At 24.2% G+C, this 21954-nt stretch overlaps 2 protein-coding genes across 3 annotated transcripts in view; both read left to right on the forward strand.

Moving 5' to 3' along the window:
• Positions 1–894: 894 nt before the first annotated feature.
• Positions 895–8913, forward strand: Bma-vps-39 (Uncharacterized protein; the record flags this gene model as incomplete). The annotated part of the gene is made up of 21 exons (XM_043081431.1): positions 895–973; positions 1147–1215; positions 1438–1640; positions 1872–1974; positions 2061–2161; positions 2293–2479; positions 2662–2788; positions 3007–3127; positions 3245–3365; positions 3439–3587; positions 3654–3800; positions 4310–4451; positions 4899–5059; positions 5659–5757; positions 5842–5959; positions 6126–6254; positions 6488–6636; positions 6876–7020; positions 7156–7253; positions 8013–8146; positions 8844–8913. 21 exons carry the CDS (start codon positions 895–897, stop codon positions 8911–8913), a joined length of 2652 nt encoding a protein of 883 aa, XP_042937365.1.
• A 6237-nt stretch (positions 8914–15150) lies between these two features.
• Bm8308 (CG3921-PA, putative) overlaps positions 15151–21954 on the forward strand; it is a gene marked incomplete at both ends in the record, with an annotated part of 33705 nt that continues 26901 nt past the window's right edge. For both annotated transcript variants that reach the window (XM_043081432.1, XM_043081433.1), the window contains 7 exons: positions 15151–15541; positions 16931–17094; positions 19187–19350; positions 20196–20251; positions 20518–20733; positions 21189–21309; positions 21642–21794. In XM_043081432.1, coding sequence (XP_042937366.1) covers positions 15151–15541; positions 16931–17094; positions 19187–19350; positions 20196–20251; positions 20518–20733; positions 21189–21309; positions 21642–21794 — 1265 coding nt within the window. The remainder of the gene's footprint in view (positions 15542–16930; positions 17095–19186; positions 19351–20195; positions 20252–20517; positions 20734–21188; positions 21310–21641; positions 21795–21954) is intronic.

Consider the following 21954-nt stretch of genomic DNA (forward strand, 5'->3'; position numbering starts at 1 on the left):
TCAGCTAACTTACATTACCAATTATTAACTAATTCACAATTTAGCTAATTAATAATGCTTATCATTACATCGTATCATAAATCAAATTTAGTCTTTTCATTTTTCAATAAAGGAATAATTACCAGATCATTTAATGAATGATTAGCTGATAAAATAAATGAATATTAATTTGCTGAGAAAAAATTGCCATAAAAAAAAAAATGTCAAAGTAATATTTGAAATGCGAAAAAAAATTGAAATTTATAATAAATTAACAAAAATATGCTAGCAAAATAATAGTTAAATATATAGGAATATTCATATTGAAAATTAATAAAATTTCTAGCAAATCACTAAGCGTTATCAGTAAACACCCTGCAAGCGCATGCCTGCACGCTTCTCGACTTTAACAAATATTCCTGCCGTAATTCACGTAAGTATTTGCGGCCCGTGAATCTCAGTAGGCAGGAATCATTTTAAACGTTATCAGCGTGACTAGCTTGAATTCGCATAAGTTTGTAGTATTTTGTTGTATACGTTGGAGGGAATACATAATATTTGATTTGTACTCAATTACTTAATAACTGAATTCTTAATTAACTAAAAATCGAAATTCAATTGTTTAATAATATGCAGCAATTTATTTGCTTAATAATTCATTTATTCAATTATTTGGTTAATTGATAAATGAATTAATTAATTGCATGAGCATTTGATAAAATTAATTAGTTATTTGATTGTTTGATATGTTTCAAAAATTAGCTGATTATCATGTACAAATTGATAAACATTTTATAATTGATTAAAATACAGAATTATTTGGATGGATTATTATTATTATTACTATTATTATTGTAATCTCTAAAGTATCAATATGTAATGAAAAAGAAAATGGCAATTTTTTAAAAAAAAAAAATGTTCGAAGCGTATGCGCAAACGGAGATAGCTACCAGACTAGAGAAATCAATTGATGTATCATCATTGGTTGCTCATGGTTAATTTATTTTATTGGTTGCTTTTTTTTTTTTTTTTATAATTTAAATAACCAAATGATAAGCTTAAAAGATTTGCATAGAAAAGAGTTGGAATAAAAATCCTCAGAATATTTTCTCCTATCACTTTAATTATTTAGTTGCAATTTAATATTATCTAAATTAAGCATTTTAGGTCATGCCGCTAAAGTTTATGTTGGAAGTAAAGCCGGTTATTTGTTGGCATTAAATGGAATTCGTGAAGGTTTGTTTATTTTTCATGTTTTTCTTATTCTTTTTTTGAAACAGAAATGTATTAAAATGTTTATTAATTGTAAATTGTAATGCATAATATAGCAGTATGTGATTTATACGGTACAGCAATAAATTTTTAAGAAAGTAAAAGTAATATTAGAATGTTTTTTTTTTTTTTTTTTTCGAATTGTTTTAAAGTATCACCGTTCTGTGAAAACTGTGTTGATTACAGGTAAGCGTGGATACGATTTGTCGATATGCCGTTCTTTCGAAAAGAAGGCAGTAAATGAATTATGTTGCATTGAAAGGCATGACATACTACTATGTTTAACTGATTCACAGCTTGCCGCGCATGGTCTTTCCCATCCATTTGCCCTAAAAGCACTTATTTCCGATGTTAGGCCCATATCTGCTTTTTGCGCCGGTGTATCAGAGGTATATTTTCTTTTCTCATTGTTCACTAAAAAATTATATCTTTGAAATTATAAAATTTGGTTGTAACATTTGGTTATTTTTAAAAAGTGAAACTAACCTTATTGAATATCACATAACAGGTTATATAGTTTAATAATTAAATGAAATATAATTTAGTATAATTAAATGGAACAGAAATGATTGATCGATATTTTGTCCTTTTCAATGAAGCAATTGTTGAAAAATTTACAGGTTGATGGAATGTTATATGTAGCTGTAAGTGCAAGGAAAAAAATATTCCTTTATAAATGGCTTGTTGATGAATTTATTAAGATGAATTTTGAAATGTCATTGGGTAATTTATTCTTCTTTGACTTTTATAACATTAAAGAAAACCTGCATCTTATATTTTCATTTGCATGTACTGATTTCATTTTGCAGCCTTTTTTCCGGATTCAGTGAACTATATGGTTTGGTGTGGTCCTATTATATCAGTAGCCGTACAAAACGAATATTACTATATGACTGTCTTTCCGATTAAGGTATGATTCAAGTTGCAATTGTTTGGAAAATATGAGACAATACTTATATTCAAGAATCTGCTATGATAAGTTGTAATAAAAATTTCACTCCCCAATTCGTTAAAGTTAAAATATTGTGAAAAAGCTTTTAGGAAGATGTAGTGAATGTGAAAAAATTATTTGATGTTGGTTCGAGAACAGAAAATCCAGTTATTGTTGGATTATCTGATTATAAACAGATTGCATATTGTCGTGATAATTTCTTATTCTTTCAAGAATATTATGGAACCGTTAGTCCGATATCAGAAATGAAATTTTCGGATGCACCACTTAATATTGGTATGTTTATTTATTCTTTTGAAACATCATTTTTTTTTTTTTTAATGCATCTTACTCTCTTTCCATTGATGTTACTTAATTTTACTAACAATAGAAAATATTTGGAAAATAAAGTAAGATAATAGAGGAGGTTTAATCTGGAATACTACTGAAATGTTTTCTCTCAAAATGGATATTTGCAGTATATGATTCTCCATATTTGTTGGCACTCTTAGGAAGTGGGAAAGTTGAGATACGATCAGTGAAACCAACAACACACATACAAACTATACAACTTAATAAAGCGATGTACATATCCACCGGTTTGAGGTAGATTATATACGTCTTCGATTATATACGTTGTTAGAATAGTAATTTTTTAATTGATCATTTAATTAATTTGTTCATCTATCAAATATTTATGTCTTTTATGACCTTATAACATAATTCATCTATGAATTGTAATTTAAATCAAATTTCTTACTGATGCTATTAACTTTAGTTATAAAATATGTTTTGCTAATGAAAACTTTCATCTTTTGTTACAGGGGGACAGTTTATGTGGGAAGTAGTAGTGATGTATGGCTTTTAGATTCTCGGCCACAAATGAAAAGTAATGTAGAAAAGTTGGTTAACGAAAAGCAATTCGAACTAGCTGTTCAACTAGCGGTAATTTATTTTTCTTTTATTCTTTAATATTTTTATTTTAAAATGATGCACAGATAAATCAAATTAGTTTCTTATATTTTCATAATTCTTCTCATAAGTATTTGCAAACTATTCCAGGAGAAATGTAATGAAATAGGTGATAAAGGTGTTGTGGAAATCAAGCGCAGAGCAGCGTTCAATTTATTCTGTCAGAGAAGATTCGATGAATGGTTGGAAATTCATGCTGAAATCAAAACTGGTAGGTTTATAGGCCATCGTAGTTTATGCTAAGACTAATACTTATATTGTGAGCTTGCTTTATTGTTTTGTAGATGTGATAACTGTGATAGCGCATTTCCCACGACTATTGGATTCCAGTTATCAAGAATCATTGAAGTCTTTACTTGATGGGCAACCACCAGATTTTCCTGAAAATGAATTTAGAAACGGATTGCAGTCTTTGGCTCCATATCTTGCTTCTGTATGTTTGCTCACAACTATTTCTGGTCTGTGTTACTTATTTTGGCTACTTTTATATAACATTTAGATACGTATGGAACATGCCAAAGCAGTTATTGAGCTTAAGAAACTTTATCAGACACATATGCGAGACGCTGATATTATAGAACGATTGAAAAGTCATGAAAATGTTCTACAAGTAGTGGATACCACATTACTTAAGTGTTATCTTCAGGTCTGTTATCTCATCATGCTTGTCATGATTTCATGTGCTTAAAGTGAGTATTAATTTAAAAATCAAAGGTAATATAAATTTGACTGGTTCCTGAAACCATTGGTAGATATTCAGGAACCAGAGTTCCTGAGACTATGTTTGGTTTCTTCGTTTAGTTGAATGTTAGTTCAGTTTTACGTTATTTGATATTTCTTTCCTTATTTTAATTTGATTTTAAGTTTTTTGTAAAATTTTTGTCAAAAAGAGCTTTTATCTTACAATTGTAAAAATGCATAAAAAGTAGGTAAGCTGAGATGATATTAGTGATATTTATGTGAGTTGGTTAAAAAAAAAAAAAACGATTAGGATTATTGGTTATTTTAATTAATTATTAAAACAAGAAAATATTACAACATGAATTTAGTGATTAGTACTTTGTCTTCCGTTAATCTCATAGCACATATCCTAGAGTAAATGACCAAATTCGATTTAAAAAAAAAAAAAAAAAAACTGCGTAGAGATTTTTTCAGAGTAATGAAAGCTTGGTAGCTTTGCTATTACGTCTTCCAGACAATATGTGTATAGTGGCTGATTCAGAAAAAGTGTTACTGGAATATGAAAAATATAATGAACTGTTTATACTATATGAAAGGAAAGGTTTGCATCGTAAAGGTGTGGTTTTTTTCTGTTTTATTTCAGTTTCTTTTTCAAGCCATTATAGCAATCATTTAAAAACTCCGTGCTAAATATCCATTAGTTATAACTGTATCATTTATTTATTGCTTTCTTGTAATTTGCTATTGTCTTACCTTTTACACTACAGAGGAAAGAAATCTCTTCTTTCTCTTTCATTCATTTGATAAGTTTGAAAAACTTTTGTCGTTTTGATCTCAAACATCCGATGAATCCGTAGAGTAATTTTTGCAAACTTTTGTTAGTTAATATATGTGAATTTTTTATTACAGCAGATGATTTGATCAGTCTTTGCAAATAAGCAAGCATATCATATGATAGTGTATGTTGACAGCCTGAATTAAACTGAAGAATAGGAATGAAAATGCTTAATATATCTGATGATAATCTGATAGATTTCGAATTATCTAAATATGCTATTTATAGCATTAACTTTGCTGATGGAGCAAGCTCATATAGAGGGAAGTCCACTACGAGGTTATAATATGACCGTCGAATATCTGCAGAAATTGGGAAACAAGCATTTGCATCTAATAATCGAGTTTGCTGCTTGGGTACTTCAAGAGAACCTCAATGCTGGTCTTTCGGTATATATCTTGATTTAAGTATTACCCATTAGTTTTTTCGAAAATCAAAACATAGATTCAAATTCTTTTTGTGAAAGATTCACATTTTCTATTTATATTGTTTCTTGACTTTTTCCAAACTCTTGACTAGGAAAAGAACGTCCTTGTTGATATTATAATAGTTTAGCATTGTTGTTTCTTTCTAGCTTCTCATTTACAGCTTAGAAATATATGAAACAATCGATCAATAGTTCACAATTAGGTATTAGCTAATATGGTCATAGAAACTAGAAAAAGAAATTTTCTATGATTTCAAATAATTGATTACTTATTCATAACTTTTCTTTACTTTCACTCCTTGTTTTCCTTTTTTATATTTATTGTAGTTCATATTTTTTCCTGTGTTATGCAAAAAATTTAATCGACATTGCTTAGATGATTATTATCGATTGCTGTTGAAACAAGTGATTGGTAATAACTGCCATAATTTTTTGACGTAAAATTAGTGCTGTTGTAAACCGAAATTCTATAGTACTACCTCTCTTAGTTGAATAAAGTTCAGATAAAGTTAGCAAAAATTAAATTAGATTTTTATTGAGCATAATTTCGACGATTTTCAGATTTTCACTTGCGATAGTGCAGAAATTCGTTCATTGGATCGAGGACAAGTCTTAACATTTTTAACACATGAATGTACTGCTGCAGTGGTTCCATATCTAGTTAGTTCTTTTCAACATAATTATTTAAGTACAGGAATTTTACAATCTGGCTATAATTTTTGTTTATAATATTTAAACATTTAGGAGCATATCATCTATAATTGGAATGAAGATGCGCCTAAATTTCATGAAGCATTGGGCCAGCATTACATTTCAAAGGTAAAACAATTGCAGCGAGATTATATCAGTATACTTGGAGAAGGTAAGAACTTGTTTCATTATTATTCAGGTTACGATTGGTGGAATTAAAACATAAAAATTTCTTTATAATACAAAAAAAAGAAATTATCACTGCATTTATTTTACTTTCTTCTTTGCATAATCTTTAAAAAAGTTTGATGGATTTTAAATTTGATCTTATTTTTGAGATGAGCATGTTGCACCAGCTGGAGAAGAAGAAGGTGAACTTGGTGAATATAGATGCAAACTTCAGCGTTTTTTGCAAACTTCAACTGCTTATAGTCCAGAAAAATTGCTTGTTCAATTGCGTCATAACTGTAAGTTTTACTGTTGCAATTCTTATTATTCATATTGCATTGAATCTTTTTTTTTTTTTTTTTTTTCATTATCTATTTGTTTAGACTGTTTAGCATTCGTAATTACATACTAAAACAAATACTCTTACATTTATTTCAAATTATCATGAAATGAAATGATGGTAATAATCTTTAACAGGTAATTTCTCTATGATATTTCAATTGTTATAAAATGAAGAAATACGTATTTACAGCGTTATATGAAGAAAGAGCATTGTTATTGGGACGATTAAAAAGGCATCAGCAAGCATTAGCTATTTATACGCAAATTTTAAAGAATTATAAAGCAGCTGAAAAATACTGCATGGATTGTTATGAACCAAATGATCCTGAACGTTCCAAGGTAATCATTATAAGATTTGAATTTTTTAATTTTTAAAAATATTTTGATGATATAAAAGGTATGTATCAATTTAATATTCTTTCGAAATATTTAACTAGTTTTTTGTTCGATGACTAATAGCTAATTTATTAAAAAATGGGTTTTTTTTTTTGTTTCTTTTTCTGAAAAAAAATAATGTCCAGTGTAATATTAATAAAGCTGTTGTAATAAATTATAAATGTTTATGTCCAATTTTTTAGATTTTTTTAATTTTACTTCAAATGTATACAAATCCACCGGATACATCTATTGTTGGATTAATGCACAGTGATCATTGTCAAGCTATACCGAATCCAAATGAAGCAGTTCGAATCCTGAAAGAACACAGTGATGTGTTTGATCCAAGTTAGTAAGATCAATAGTGATTTTTTTGTTAATTTCTTGTTTTTTTTTTTTCTTTTTTTGTGAATTAAAGAAAAGTGCCACTAAATGAAAATTAAGCTTAAATATGTTTTTTGATTTCGAATTCATTATTTGCAGTAGAAGCGTTAACTTCATTACCTCTCGATTATACATTAAAAAGTGTCTGGCCTGGTCTTGTTACTATTCTACAAACGGCACATAACAGGAAACATACCGTAAGTATATTCATCAAGTAATCAGTAGATGTTGTCAATTCTTCTTTATCTATTTGAAGTTATTAAAATTTTTGAATGAATAACTTTTATTCGTGATAATTTCTTTAGCTTTTAAACCTAATTTAATGAAATGTTAAAGTTCATTTTCTTATTTCACATCGATCGTAATAAGTTCGATGTGTAAGTTCAATTTGCATGAAGTAAAATTCTATGAAATATAAGGAAGCCTGAATGCTGTATGTTTCTTTTGTTCTGAATTATATTTGTTGCTATATTAAGCAATCATTTTGCGCTACTAAAAACGAAGATTCTTTTTTTTTTTTTTTTTTTTTTTTTTTTTTTTGTATGATGAAAATATTTCAATGAAAAGATTATGCTATTTTACAATGAACTTCTTTAATTTTTTGAATTTAATTTTTACCATTCCAGTTTGTCCCTTTCCTGAATGTTTTTTTTTTTTTTTTTTTTTGTTCACGAATATAATAGAGCGCATTACTTACTTCATTTAAAATGTTTTAGATATAATAATAATGATAAATTTATACGGTATTATAGCGAAATGAATTATTTGGAATGACTTTTTTTTTCTTTTTTTTTTTTGAAATATCAATAATATAGAATTTTTCACTGAAAATATTTTAAATCATTAGTTAATATCAGTTGTGAAAATTATCAGTATGAATATATATATAACAAATTAGTTTTTTTTTTTGAGAGAGAGAGAGAGAGATTTTCGATAAATAAATGAAGATATTACAGAGTATGATTCATAAATCAGTATGTGATGCAGCATTAAAACGTGCACTACGACGGAAAGCTCTATCACATTCTACGAAATTTGTTATAGACTATGAAATTGATTGTGCTGCATGTGGAAAAAGAATTGCTAACAGGTTTTTTTTTTTTTTTAACATTTTTTCTATTTATTTGTGGATTAAAAAAAGAAAATTTATAAGACAAGATGTAAAATTGATGATTTTAGGTAATTACTAGTTTTTATGTTTGTATTTTCACTCTTCAAAATTCTTTCAAAAATTCTATCACTCAATTAATTATCCATTGTTTGAATTTTTTCACTTGTTTGATTGTTATTGTATTTTTATTACCATCAGATTATTTTCTTCTGAAAAATTTTGTTAAAATTTGGTGATCTATTTTGCTTCAATCAGCTAGAGTGAAGTTATTGTTTCCAGTTATTTCCAAATACATTGTTTTATCAAACATATCCAAAACTCTTTAATCATTATACTTTATTTTACTAATTCTAAGAAAAAGACTACTTTTTTAAAAGTATATTTTATTATCAATATGAACTTTTGTAATGTAATTACTAATTGGGAAGAAATTACAATTCATTTTTTTCTTTCCTTAGCTTCTAATTTTCATAATACTGACGAAGGTTTTATCTTTATTGCGATTAACGCAAATTTTGGTTAGGTTTTGTTTTGATCAGTTTTAATTAGTTAATTTCTTTCTGTTTTAAAATTTGTTTACGTATTACGGTTTTCAATTTTGTAATTTATTTATTGTCATTATTATAATTTATTTCTTTTCTCTTCTAGATAATGTTTTTTTTTTTTTCTTCTTTAGTGCTTTCGCCCGATATCCGAATGGTCGTTTGGAACATTTTTATTGTTATCAAAGGAAGGATGAAAAATGAAGAAAATTTTCTTTTTTGTGATGATATTAAAGTTAATACACGGGAAAATCTGCATGCATTACCTTATTTTATATTGTATATTTTATTGATATTTTTCAACAAATTTCTTATTTTATTTCCTAAAGGTGATCAAATCTTTTTATCACTTGTGTTAGTGTTGTTTGCTTTTTTTTTCTGCTTATTTGAAGTAATTTTAGGAATATGTTTGGTTTTTTCAAGAATCATAAATTTGTTTTATCGGAATGGATGAATACACAAGAAAAAAAAAATAGAATTTATTCGAAACAAAAAATTAAAAAAAAAAGGAACAATAAAAGAGATATTTGTCACAAATATAAGAATCTACACGAAAACAATTTCTGCTCGTTTCCTGCAACTGCTATCTTCTATAATAAGAAACCGGAATTACGGTTAATTTCATTTTAATCTTGGAAAAATAAAAAACGAAAATCGGAAAACCATCCATAATTATTTACCAACAGAAAAGTGTATTTTAAATTCTCAAATATTGATGGTTTCTTTTTTTTTTTCGTTTTCGTAAAAAATTGAATAAAACATTCGAAAATTAATTGATAATAAGAATTCAGAGAGAAAGTGCAATTCAAATACGATCAATTCGAGGAAAACATTCACAATGACAAATTTGAAAATACAATAAATTTCAATGAATAACAACTGCAAACTTAAAAGCAATTACTATTTCACTTTTTTTTTTCCTTTTTATTTTTAATAAAAATGAAATTAACAATTAGTTAAATTATACTTTTAATTATATAGTAAGTTTTAAAAGTTCTTTTTTTAAAATACTACATTGTCGTTTATTAATTTTTTAATATCAAATTTAATCAATTTATTATTGATCGATTATTTTCTCAAAATTCAATTAAATTTATTATACGAATTTACAATGCCAATGTCTTCTTTTTTTTTACCATTTGTTTTAAAAATTAAAATCATATAAAAAGAGTTACTTATTCTGTTATTAACGGAAAGTAAAAAGAAAAAAGCAAATAGTTTATTGAAATATTAATTTACAATTTTTTAAATCTTTTATTTATTTTATTTCTAAAGAAATACTTGCGACTAAAATGTCATTACAATATTCATACATTTGCGCATCAAATAAACATTACATTAAAATAATTAAATAATTATATGATAATATATAATTATTTTAATATCAATTTATTCAGTTTGTTTTCTCGTTTCTTTTTTCTCTTTTATTTAATATATTTATCAAATATATCTTCGCATTTCATCAACCATTTTTATCTTTTATCATTATTTGATCAATTATTTTCAATTTCAATTCATAAATTGATCCAATGGTATAAGATATAATAATGCACATAATATAATTGTTAAATGCTGAAAATAATAATCAATTAATTAACCAATTAACAAATAAAAATTTATACAAAACTTTAAAGGAAAAAACTTCAATTTCTCAGAAAAAAAAAGAAAAGAAAAACCATTAATGACTGTTTTATTTAAAATTATACATAATCTGTAAACAAATTTATCAATTTTATTTTATGATATTGAAATGATTGAAAAATAAATTAGACAAATAACCTATATTTGATATGTGATAATATTATTATCAATTGATGTAATACGTAAAATATGTTCTCGCATGATAAATAATAGAAATAGAAATATGAAAAATGTCAGCAAATACAGTAAAATAGCTGCAAGAAGAATGAAAAGATTAAAATATGAAATTATTTCATTTGTAAGTATTATCGATTCATCCAATAACATTACAATCGCTTTTTTTTCATCTTTTCCATAACAAAATTGCAAGTTTATTTCTAAAAAAAAAAACAAATTTATTAAATTAAAGTCCATTTCTATTTTTAAAATTTCATGTAAATATTGAATTTTTTGTTTTATTTTATCTTATTTGATAACAAAAAAAGAAAAAGAAAAGTGTGAAATTTAAAAGTAGACTTTATAAAGTTAAAAAAATCTTTACACTGATTTACGACTTCATAAATTTGAAGTCTTTGTAAATTTTGTAGGATAGATTTTATTAAATTGCTGTAGAGATTTTTTGAAAGAAATTTAAGAACTTTTACTTTAAATTTGAAACTTTTCTTTTTTTTTGCAATCAAATGAAGTAATAATTTTTGATTTTGCAGTGAAATAATCTCATTTTTTTTTGTTTAATTATTTCATCTTAATCCTACAATTAGTTAAATTTATCATTCTATAAAAGTCAAAAGAAATTTATAACCTAAATAATAAAAATGGAACGAAATTGAATTTATAGCTGAATCATTAATTTTCATGAAAACGATGAAAATTTACCTTAGAGCATAATATGGACAGAGTCTATCAGTATATTTTAATTATACATAGCAGAAAGAAAGAGTAAACAACATATTTAATTATTTGTAAAAGCTAAAAAAAGAAAAAAAAAAACTAAGTAACGTATTTTTCAATTTTCCATTGCACTAAAAAAGTAAACAACATATAATATATTATTATTTGTTAATAATAATAATTATTATTCGTTGTGTTATTTACGAATAACAAATTAATTTAAAAACAATACACAATAAAATGAAACGATTACGAATTATTTGTATTTCATTTCCAGTACATATATTACATTCAAAAATGCACAAAATATTAATTAATAACGAATTAAATTGATGTTTAAGTTTTAATTGTTTGCCCATTAAGTAAAGCTTCCAAAAATACTTTGAAATTAAGTTATAATTAGAATTGTCTCTTAAATTTACCTCTGTAAATATGACAAATCGTTTCAAAACATTAATACAACTTCTAAACAAAATTTTATAACTCTAACAAATATACATATTTAACTTTTTAAATAAAATATTAAAGCCCAAAAAAAAAAAAAATAGTTGGAATTAGTAAAGCAGATATTAGTCTCTGAAGTATAAGTTTAGATTATTTCAACTCTTTAAATTATCTCAGAATGAATATCAACAATTTAACAACATTTCCAATATTTTAATCTCCCATTTCAAGTCATCTTTCATTATCATGATATTTCTCCTAATATATTAATTAAACCCCTCAATTAATAATGATTAACAATAATAATGGTTAACAACAATAAGTACAATGGTAATATTAATGATTAAAAATAGCGATAAACAGTATTAAAGTGTAGTGATAATAAAAATTAATAACAATGATAATAATTAATAATAATTCATTGGATCATTTTAAATCATTATTGCTTACCATTACCAATAAGTTTTTTGCCTTTTTTAATCTTTTATTTAAAATCATCCCTAATAATAGTAATATTAATAATAATAACAATAACAATAATAATAATAATAATAATAATAATAATAATAATAATAATAATAATAATAATAAACAATAATAACAGCGAATAATAATAGCAATAAAAAACAAAAAACAGCAAACAAAAATTCTTTCAGTTCTCTTTCATTCCTTTTCTCATTCTTTCATTTAAATGATATCATTTAATTAAAATTAATTTCCGTCTTTTCCTCTTTTGTCAATTATGAAAATCCCAAATAATATAATAGCATTATTGATTTGTTCATTTTCAAATTTTTTTTCGTTTGTTGTTGGGTTAACTTTTTCAATATTATTGTTATTATTATTTTTTATTATTGTTATTTATTATTATCAATGCTTTCGTCCTTTGTTTTTCTACTTTTTTCTTCATTTAATGATAAATATATGCAGTATTCAACATCAGTTTTTAATTATATGTTAAAATTTTTTATTCTACCTTTCCTTTTTTAATGAATAGAAAGGAAAAGGAAAGGAAAATTTGGTTTTTTTTCTTAATCCTCGTTATCATATCGATTGACTGATTAGCTGATTGATTGATTTATTGATTGATTGAAATGATTTGCAGAAAATGTGTAGTAATTAAAGGATTTTGGGAGGTGCTATAGTAATGTTAAAGGTAAGAGTGAAGTTTATATGATGTTGTTTATATGTGGAAGGAATAGATTAGAATCATTTTCAAGTGGGACTTTGCCAAATATTCAAAAGAGAAGAGAGAGGGAGAGAGAAGGACGAAGAGAGAGAGAGAAAAAGAGACAAAGTTTGATCAAGATAGGACGAAAGGAAATTTAACTTCCAATTAAATAGAAAAGCGGTACCAATAATCGATGAAACGGAATGAAAAATGAAAGGAATAGAAAGGGAAGAGGAAGTGGAAGAAGAAAGAAGAATGGAGGAGAGGATGAAGATGAGAAATTGCTGATCACCAATAGAGGACGATGGTGGTGATGGTGGTGGTGGTGGTTGTTGTAGGTGACCTTGGTATTTGTCAACCAATGTCATGGAATCAATCTATTCAGTCGCTTAATGTCATCAACATTATCATCATCACCATCATCATCATCATTATCATCTCAAGTCAACCAAAAATAAGATTAAACTGTACATTTAAATTTGAATTAAAAAAAAAAGAATAGAATAGAATAGGATAAAATGGAATGGAATAGAATAAATTAGAATGAAATAGAATAGGAATAGGAATAAAATTTAGCGGAATGGGATAAATAAAACAGAACACAACAGAATAGAATAGGACGAATAGAATAGAATAGAATAGAATAGAATAGAATAGAATAGAATAGAATAGAATAGAATAGAATTAGAATTAGAATTAGAATAGAATAGAATAGAATAGAATAGAATGAGGGAAAAAAAGAAAAAGTAGAGTGATAAAAGATTAATACATTGATCATAATCATAAGATCATATCATCTAGCAATAGTTGATTTCATTTATTGATTGGTCAACAAGGTAAACACTGAAGTTTGAAAGAGGAATAAATGAAATATTTGAAAAAGAAGCATACAAAGAGAATAATGATGATGAAGAAGAAATAACACTGGGAAAAACTGATGTGGAAATGTTAAAATCTTCCAAAAGTAAATTAAATTCAACCGAAGGGAATAGAAGACTAACTATTGCTAACATAACCAACTGACCAACGAAATAACCAATCAACCAAAGAACCGAGTAACCAAGCAACCAAACAACAAAACAGTCAACCAGATACAGTCATCAAATAATAACAACATTGAAAGTAACAGTGAAAAAATTTATTTTCTCTCTTTTTTTTCACCCAATTCAAAAAAAAAAGAAAAAAGAATTTCTCTCTCCTTTTCTGTGCTACTATCAGAATATATTTGATATAAAAGTTTTTTTCTTTTTTCAATTTAAAATTTTTTGAATTAATTAAGATTATATACTAAATTAGTTATTCTAATTTCTTTATGTTTCATTTCGTTGTGACATCTTAAAATTTTTGAGATGAATCGATTGATAAACAAATAAACGAACAAACGAATGGACGAATGAATGACTGGAACATACAGGAGGACAAAATGGACAGACAAACAGATTTTAACAGACCGACAGGTGTGTACAGACACACACACACACACATTTGTACACATACACACACACACACACATACATACACGCACGAGATTGCCGGTCTGTATTCTTGTAACCCATAAAAATATCATACCTGTTATTATCACTATAATATTTATCATCATCAATCGCTGATGAGTCATTCAATGGAGTATTAGCAATCTTTTTTTTTGCTATGAGATTATCAACTGATTGTATTTCTCTTCTGCAAGTGATATCTGATATATATTATTATCAGATTAATTAAGTAGTATTTATTAATTTTTGATTAATATTTAGTTAAATGTTTTATTGATATGATAAGTTTGTATTAGTATTATATGTTTGAATGGTATTTAATCGATTACTGTTATTAGCACTAGCAGTTGTAGTATTCCTTATTAAGTTCTGATTAGTATTTAATTAAATATTTTGTTGGATATTATATTGATGCAACTTTTTTATATTTATTTCATATTTATAGACTTATATATATATATATATATATATTTATATTTTTATATTAGTATTATTTGTTAAATTAGTATTTAACCGATCATAATTATTACTAAAATTTGTAATGATAATGTATGTTTTTTTTCCAATTAATATTTAATTAAATATTTAACGAATAACATATTAGCATAGTAATTTTATACTGGCATTAACTGTTGTATGCTTATTATTTAATTAATTAATTAATTAATTACTATTGCTACTGGTAATTACTCATTTTCTATATCTCATTTTAATTTTTTTTTTTTTTTTTATTGAATAGAAATTTTATTTGCTTATTGCTTATTAACACTAATAATAATAATTAAATAATATGTTACAGTAATGATAAAACATGATTTAAAATGGATAAAATTAAAATTGCAACAATATTATCACAATCATCATTTCTCTTATTGGCATATGACTACATTATCAACGATCAGCGATCAATTATTATCATTTATCAGTGTTAATGATATGATTATTGAAGTATTACTATCTTCATTTCGAATATTTTGCTATCACTTTTCCTCATTCATATTACAAATATTAATTTTCAACCTTATATTACAAACAGTTTTATTACCATATGCTAATGGTAAAACAGATATTTCTATTGCTAATTCTAATTCAAATAATTCCGGCAACATTATTTCTCAAACGGATTCGTCATTATCATCATTACCGGATGATATTTTTGACAGACATGAACCGATCAAAAATATTATTGGAGGTAATAAATAATATTTGAATTCTTTTTTTTTTTTTTTTTTTGTTTGATTTTAAAGTTAAATGGAAGAAAAAACACGTTTCAAATTTTCTACAAACAAATTTTGTTTTTTTGCTCTTTTTTTTAAAATTTCCTTTTTCTTTTTGAAAATGAAAAATGAAAAACAAAAAAGAAAAATTTGACAGAAATTTATTTTTCATTCTCATAGCTAACAGATATAATCAAATAACTATGATCAGATGTAAAATATAAAAGCTTTTTATCGTGCAAAAAAATGAAATGAATGTATTCAAAAAAAAAAAAAATGGTTTGAAAAAGTGGAGAGAGAGAGAGAGGGAGGGAGAGAGAGAGGGAAAAAGAAGAATTCATTAATTTATTCCTTCTTTTTCTTTTTAATTCTAAAAATTAATGTTTTCGATTAAATTATTGACTAAAAAACATATTTTGATTAAACTTTTCTAAAATTAATACCAAAATAGTATTTCGGTTATTTTCATTTAATACTATAAAGTAGTGTTTTGATTAAATTATCTCAAAGTTAGTAACATGGAATTGCATGCGATTAAATTATTTGAAAATTATCGCTGTGGAAGAAGAATTTTGATTAAATTATTTCTAAAATTAATGATAGAGAAATATTTCAATTAAATTAATCATTAATTTTTCAAAAGCATATTATTTTCCTATTTATTTATTTTTCGTAATTTTACTAAAATTTTTGGATGTTTTAAAAGATATTATCAAATAAGCTATGAAATTTCATACGATTATTTTTCTGACTTTCTTAAATTCAAAGATATTATTAAATCCTAAAAGTATTATTTAAGAATTAATAGCTTTAGAAAGAGAATTTAAGCTTAGTTATTGCTTGCAATCTTATTAAATAATAATTACTACGAAATGATATATAGTAATAACTAATAGAAAAAAGGAATTAAAAGGAATAAAAAATTTTTTAAAAAAACAAAATAACCATTTACTTATAATTATTCATACAGTGAATAAATTATTTGTAAATTTTTATAAATCTGAATGATTGCTTTTTTTTCTTAACTTAAAAATTTATTTTGTAATAATTTTTCAATATTTTACCGAAATTTTTTGTTGTTTCATCTAACTTTCAATATTATCTAATTAAAAGGAAATATATAGCAAATTATTGCAAAGTAATCATCCCATAATTGTATCTGAATTACAATTTTAAATTACCTAATATGATTTAAAGGTATTTTTAAAAGTGATAAATAAATGAATAAATGAAATTCAAAAATTAGAAAAAAATACCACACCTTTTCAATTATAAAAATAATTGTAATACAATTTAAAATTTAATTCTCTTTTCGAAATAATAGTCTTTCCAAAGGTAAATAAACACATATATCTTATTGACAGGTGTGTACTCAAGTAATATAACTTTATATTACCGTAATTCACCATATCATGTCCAAACCGATTTGACAATTGAGACGAATGCCGTTTTAACAATCGAAACTGGAGTACGAATTTATTTCGATAATGGTATTGGAATTAAAATTAAAGGAGCTATAAGGGCTATGGTTAGTATTATTATTGTGACTATCGCTGCTATTATTATTATTTATTATAATTATTATTATTATTTAATAGTAGTATTATTATAAATATTATTACTATGATTCTTACAGATAATGAAGTTTCGTTATAAAATAATGATTTTATATTTATAAGAAGTTCGCTTTTTTTTTTCTTTTTTTCGTTTTTTATTTATTTTCCTTTTTTTTTTCTTTTTTTATTTTTTGTAACATTTAGATTATATTTAAGTTAAATTTACATAAATAATAAAATAATATCGTATTTACATGTAACAATTAATAATAGAATATTTTATAAATATTTACGTGAAAATAGCACGTTTAATATAAAATTAGTTTTACGCACATCCGTTTTATTACACGTAATATAAGAAAAAGCAAAAAGCAAAAAAAAAAGCTAAGTAAATTTAAATTAGCTATTCATAACTTTTAATTTTCTTTTCAAATCTATATACTTCCTTCTTTTTTCTTTTTTACTTTTTAAGAATTCCAACATTTAAAATTTTTGAAGGAATTAAAATTTGAAGAAAATGATTGGTTCAAACTTATTTCATTTAATTGTATTTTTTTTCTTTCATTCTTTTGTTAAAGGTTGAAATGATACACAATGTAAATGATATATGACAGAACATTTCGAAAAAAAAAAAAAGAAAGTCATCGCTCTTCCTCAATAAAAATAGGAAATGATCGGATAATGTTTGCAAAAGGCTATTTGAAAAATTTTTCTTCATTCAATTTTTTTTTTTTTTTTATCTCTTTTTGTTCATTCAAATTTTTCACAAATTTGAAATTTTAATTTTAAATATTATTGCGTGAGAAACTAGCAAAAATTTTCTACAATTGAGTTTATTTCAATTTTTCTTCTTTCTTTTTGCATTATTTGAAAGAAAAAAATGAAAGAAATTCGAAATTTGTGATAACGAAGAATTAGAAGTAAAACGCTTTAATGTAAAAAAAAAAAAAAAAAAACGAAGCATTTAATATTGATGTATTATTTTAAAATGAATCATAAGAGAAAAAAAAAATTTGTGTAAAAACTAAAGAAGAAATTATTTAAATTCGAATTGCTAAAATTTGAATGAATAGTTTAGCATTACTAAAAATTGAATTGAATGAATAGTTGAGGATAAAACAAAAAAAGCAAATGAAACAATAAATAATAGTGGAAATTTCATTTTTTGACTTTTTGCTTTTTTTAAAAAAAAAAACTTTCAAAATTATATTTAAATAAAAAAAAATAAAATAAAAGCAAAAATTGATAATATGCGTTACATGAAATGCCCTAATAGGCATTTCATTTTTGTTTTTCCATTTTTTTTCTTTTGTTTTTTTTTTTTTCAAGAGAATATGAAAGCTTTTTTATTCTTTTATTTATTTATTTATTTACTTATTTATTTATTCATTTGCTTTCTTTCCCTTTTTTTTCATTTTCACTTTCTTTTCTTACTTTTCATTTCTAAAATGATTTTTCTCCTTTTTTTTTTTTTTGGAAAGAAAGAAAAGATTAAAAAATAGACAGCGACAAGGGACAAAAAAAGAAAAAAAAAAAGGAAGAAGGAAAAAAACGAAATCTGAAATGAAACTGAAATTTAATTAATGTAAAAAAAAAAGTGAAGACAAGAAATAAGCTTAGAATAATAAAACTGTAAAAGAAAATAAAATTATCGCCGATAATAAAAATTGTCATTTTCACGGTGCATTATGATTATTAATTAGTTTGCATGTAAAAAGAAAAAAAAAAAAAAGATTTCAAAATTTTCCAATTTTTCTTGTTTAAATTTTCTGAAATTGCATAAATAAGAATGACGCATAAATCGAAAAATTGTTGAAAGATTAATTAACCATTTTATCTGATTGTTTTCTTTTTTTTTAAAAAATTTTTAAAATGAATAAATGAGAATGAAACATAAATAAAAAAAAAAAAAAACTGATTAATAATACTTATCTTGTGCTTGCATAATTTTTTTTTTTTAAAGAAATATATATTTAATTCGAAATGCATATATTCATATTGCATTACTATAATACTAATCCTTGATTAATGAATAATTAAATTTTTGATAAAAGTATTTATCAGGGAAATGAGTTTGCTCATATTCAAATGTTACCATATCAACAAATTATCAATTATGATTTGCAAATGCCACAATTTCGTCTTATTGATGGGACATCCGTACGACAGGGACGATTACAAATTAAATTTCAAAATCGTTGGCGGTCAATTTGTACAAAGCTAACAAAGTTAGTTAAATATTTTAATATCAACTTTCCTACCTTTTATTTTTCTTCCTCTTTTTACAATTTATTCATTTCAAATAATAATTAAATCAGTAATTTATTTCCGTTTCTGATATTACACGTTGAGAGAGCGAAAAAAAAAAAACAATAAATTCATTAATACAATTGTTTGTTTCATTTCTAATATTATCGATTTTGATTGTTTTCATCGATAAATGAATTTAATAAAATAATTCTTCCATTTCTATTTCTAATATAATCCATTGAGTCATCCATTTTTCATTTTCTCATTGGAAATGATTTATAAGATTTTACTGTTAAAAGAAAAAACAAAAACGATTATTTTGTTTATTAATTTTAACTCTAATCAAATTATATTCGATATGGAAAGCTAATATATCGAATATATTTCATAAATAAATATTATTAATGAGTGAAATTAGTAGAAAATAATTATGATGATAAAAAAATGATCAACTGGAGTCTTTTTTAAAATAATTTAAAATTTGACAAATAAATAATTAACAGATGAAGTGTAATTATTCTAAACACGATTTCTTTTGCTTTTTTTTTTCCTGCTTTTTCCTTTTTTTTTTAATTAAAAACATCTTATTCATTATCATTGCATGATTGAATCTTTTTTCAAGAAACAAAAATTTTTTTTTTAAATTTCTTTACAAAAAAATAAAATTTTTCATTTCAAAAGGATTTTTTTACGTTTTTTTTTTTTTTTTTTTTTTTTTTGTTTCAATATAATAGTATTTTTTGATAAATAATAAAATTTCAAACTTTTTTAGATGAAAGATTTTTAAAATGTAAAAGTTTAAAAAATATGAAAAATATTGTAGCTGGACATCAACAGATATTAGCACAGCATGTCGATCGATGGGTTTCAATGATGGCGGTTTGTTTGTTTTTTTTTTTTAATACAGCTTCTTCTTTTTTTCAAAAAATTGTAAATTTCTTCATAAAAATTATGTATAATACAAAAAAAAAAAGAAAAATAAATTCTTGCTATGATAATTATAATTTATTCTAATTAATTAAAAGCAAACGAATTTTGATGAAGAAAATTTTAATAATTTTAAAAATTAAACTATCATAAAGAAATATTAGAAAACTGAAATATTTTTTTTACAAATTTAATTTCATTTATTTTACACATTTAAGGTTTCTGGAAATGGTATAAGCGAAACAACGATACATTTCCATTTGTGATGCCATATCCGAAATGTCCACCAAATGTTTCATCGTTGTGGAATTGCGAAGGATTCAGTAATCCTAATGCAATACCATTAAGTGAAAATCTTTGCCAAGGTGAAGATGATTTAGGAATTCATTGCTGGGGAATACCGGTATTTCTTGAATCGGAAAAACATTGGAAAGGTAAATATTTCTTTTTTTTCTTTGCTTCTAATAAAGTTAGCTAACTAATTATTGCTTTATTTTTGTTTAATTTCTTTTAGCAATAAATTAAAACTTAAAAAAAAGAAAAATGAGTAAAATTATTTGGAATTTACTTACACATTTTTTATATTTGAATTTTTTCATATTTCAAATTGTCATAATAAGAAGTGAAGGATAAATTTGGGTCTGAAAAATTTTTATGTAAAACTTTTTGTAAAAACTTTCTGACATTAACTCATTCCTGCTTTTTGCTATTATTATTATTGTTAATACTATTATTATTATTACTATTATTTTTATTATTATTGCCAAAATTGTTGTTTTTTATCAACATTTAATTATTTTTCGAATTTACCTGTAATTTCAATTATGTCCTTTTCTTCAATTCCAGCATTTCCAATATAATTAAGTACTTTAAATTACTACTAATTTAGGTTTGCAAATATTCTCATCATCATTACAGTATGTAAATTCCGATCCTGATATGGTTGCCTTACATCAGGAATCTACCAGTAAACTTGAATTTGTTGACATACTATATGCTGGATACGATGGGTAGTTATGCTTTATTAGTATTTCTTTTCTTTCACTTTTATTAAAATTAAACAAGACAAATACTAAATTATATCATTTAAAATTTTCTACAAAATAGGTCGTTTTATAGGAGTTATTATATGAAAATGATTTCTAAAAGAGACATTCAAAATTTTTCATTGTGAGCAAACATTCATAATACTATATAAAATAATTTTAAAAAAAGAAATAGAATGTTTTTTCAATATTTTTGTTAAATTTAATCTTTTATAATCTTTTCATTAGATTTAAAAAAAAAGCATCAGCTTGTTAATTAGCATATTATTGCTATTATTATATGCTATTAATTGAAGGTCAACCAAAAATACAACAGCATCGGTTTGGATTGAAGGTATTCCACCGATTATGAATGGCCTTCGGATTGAGAGAAGTGCCGGTGATGCTATTCATCTTGAACAACTCACCGGTCCTGTTGTCATTGCTAATTCAACCATCCGTAATAATAGGTATTATTCATTGGAATTGAATATTCATTCGAGCTGAAGCAAAAAAATGGGAAGAAAAGGGAAAAGAAAGAAAATCGATTATTGAAAAAAAAATTTTGTTTTTTTACGAATCTTAATTCAATAATGTAAATAAATTATTTACAATAGTAAAAAATACATT

Source organism: Brugia malayi (genome assembly GCF_000002995.4).
Source record: "Brugia malayi strain FR3 genome assembly, contig: Bm_v4_Chr4_scaffold_001, whole genome shotgun sequence".
Lineage (NCBI taxonomy): Eukaryota > Metazoa > Nematoda > Chromadorea > Rhabditida > Onchocercidae > Brugia > Brugia malayi.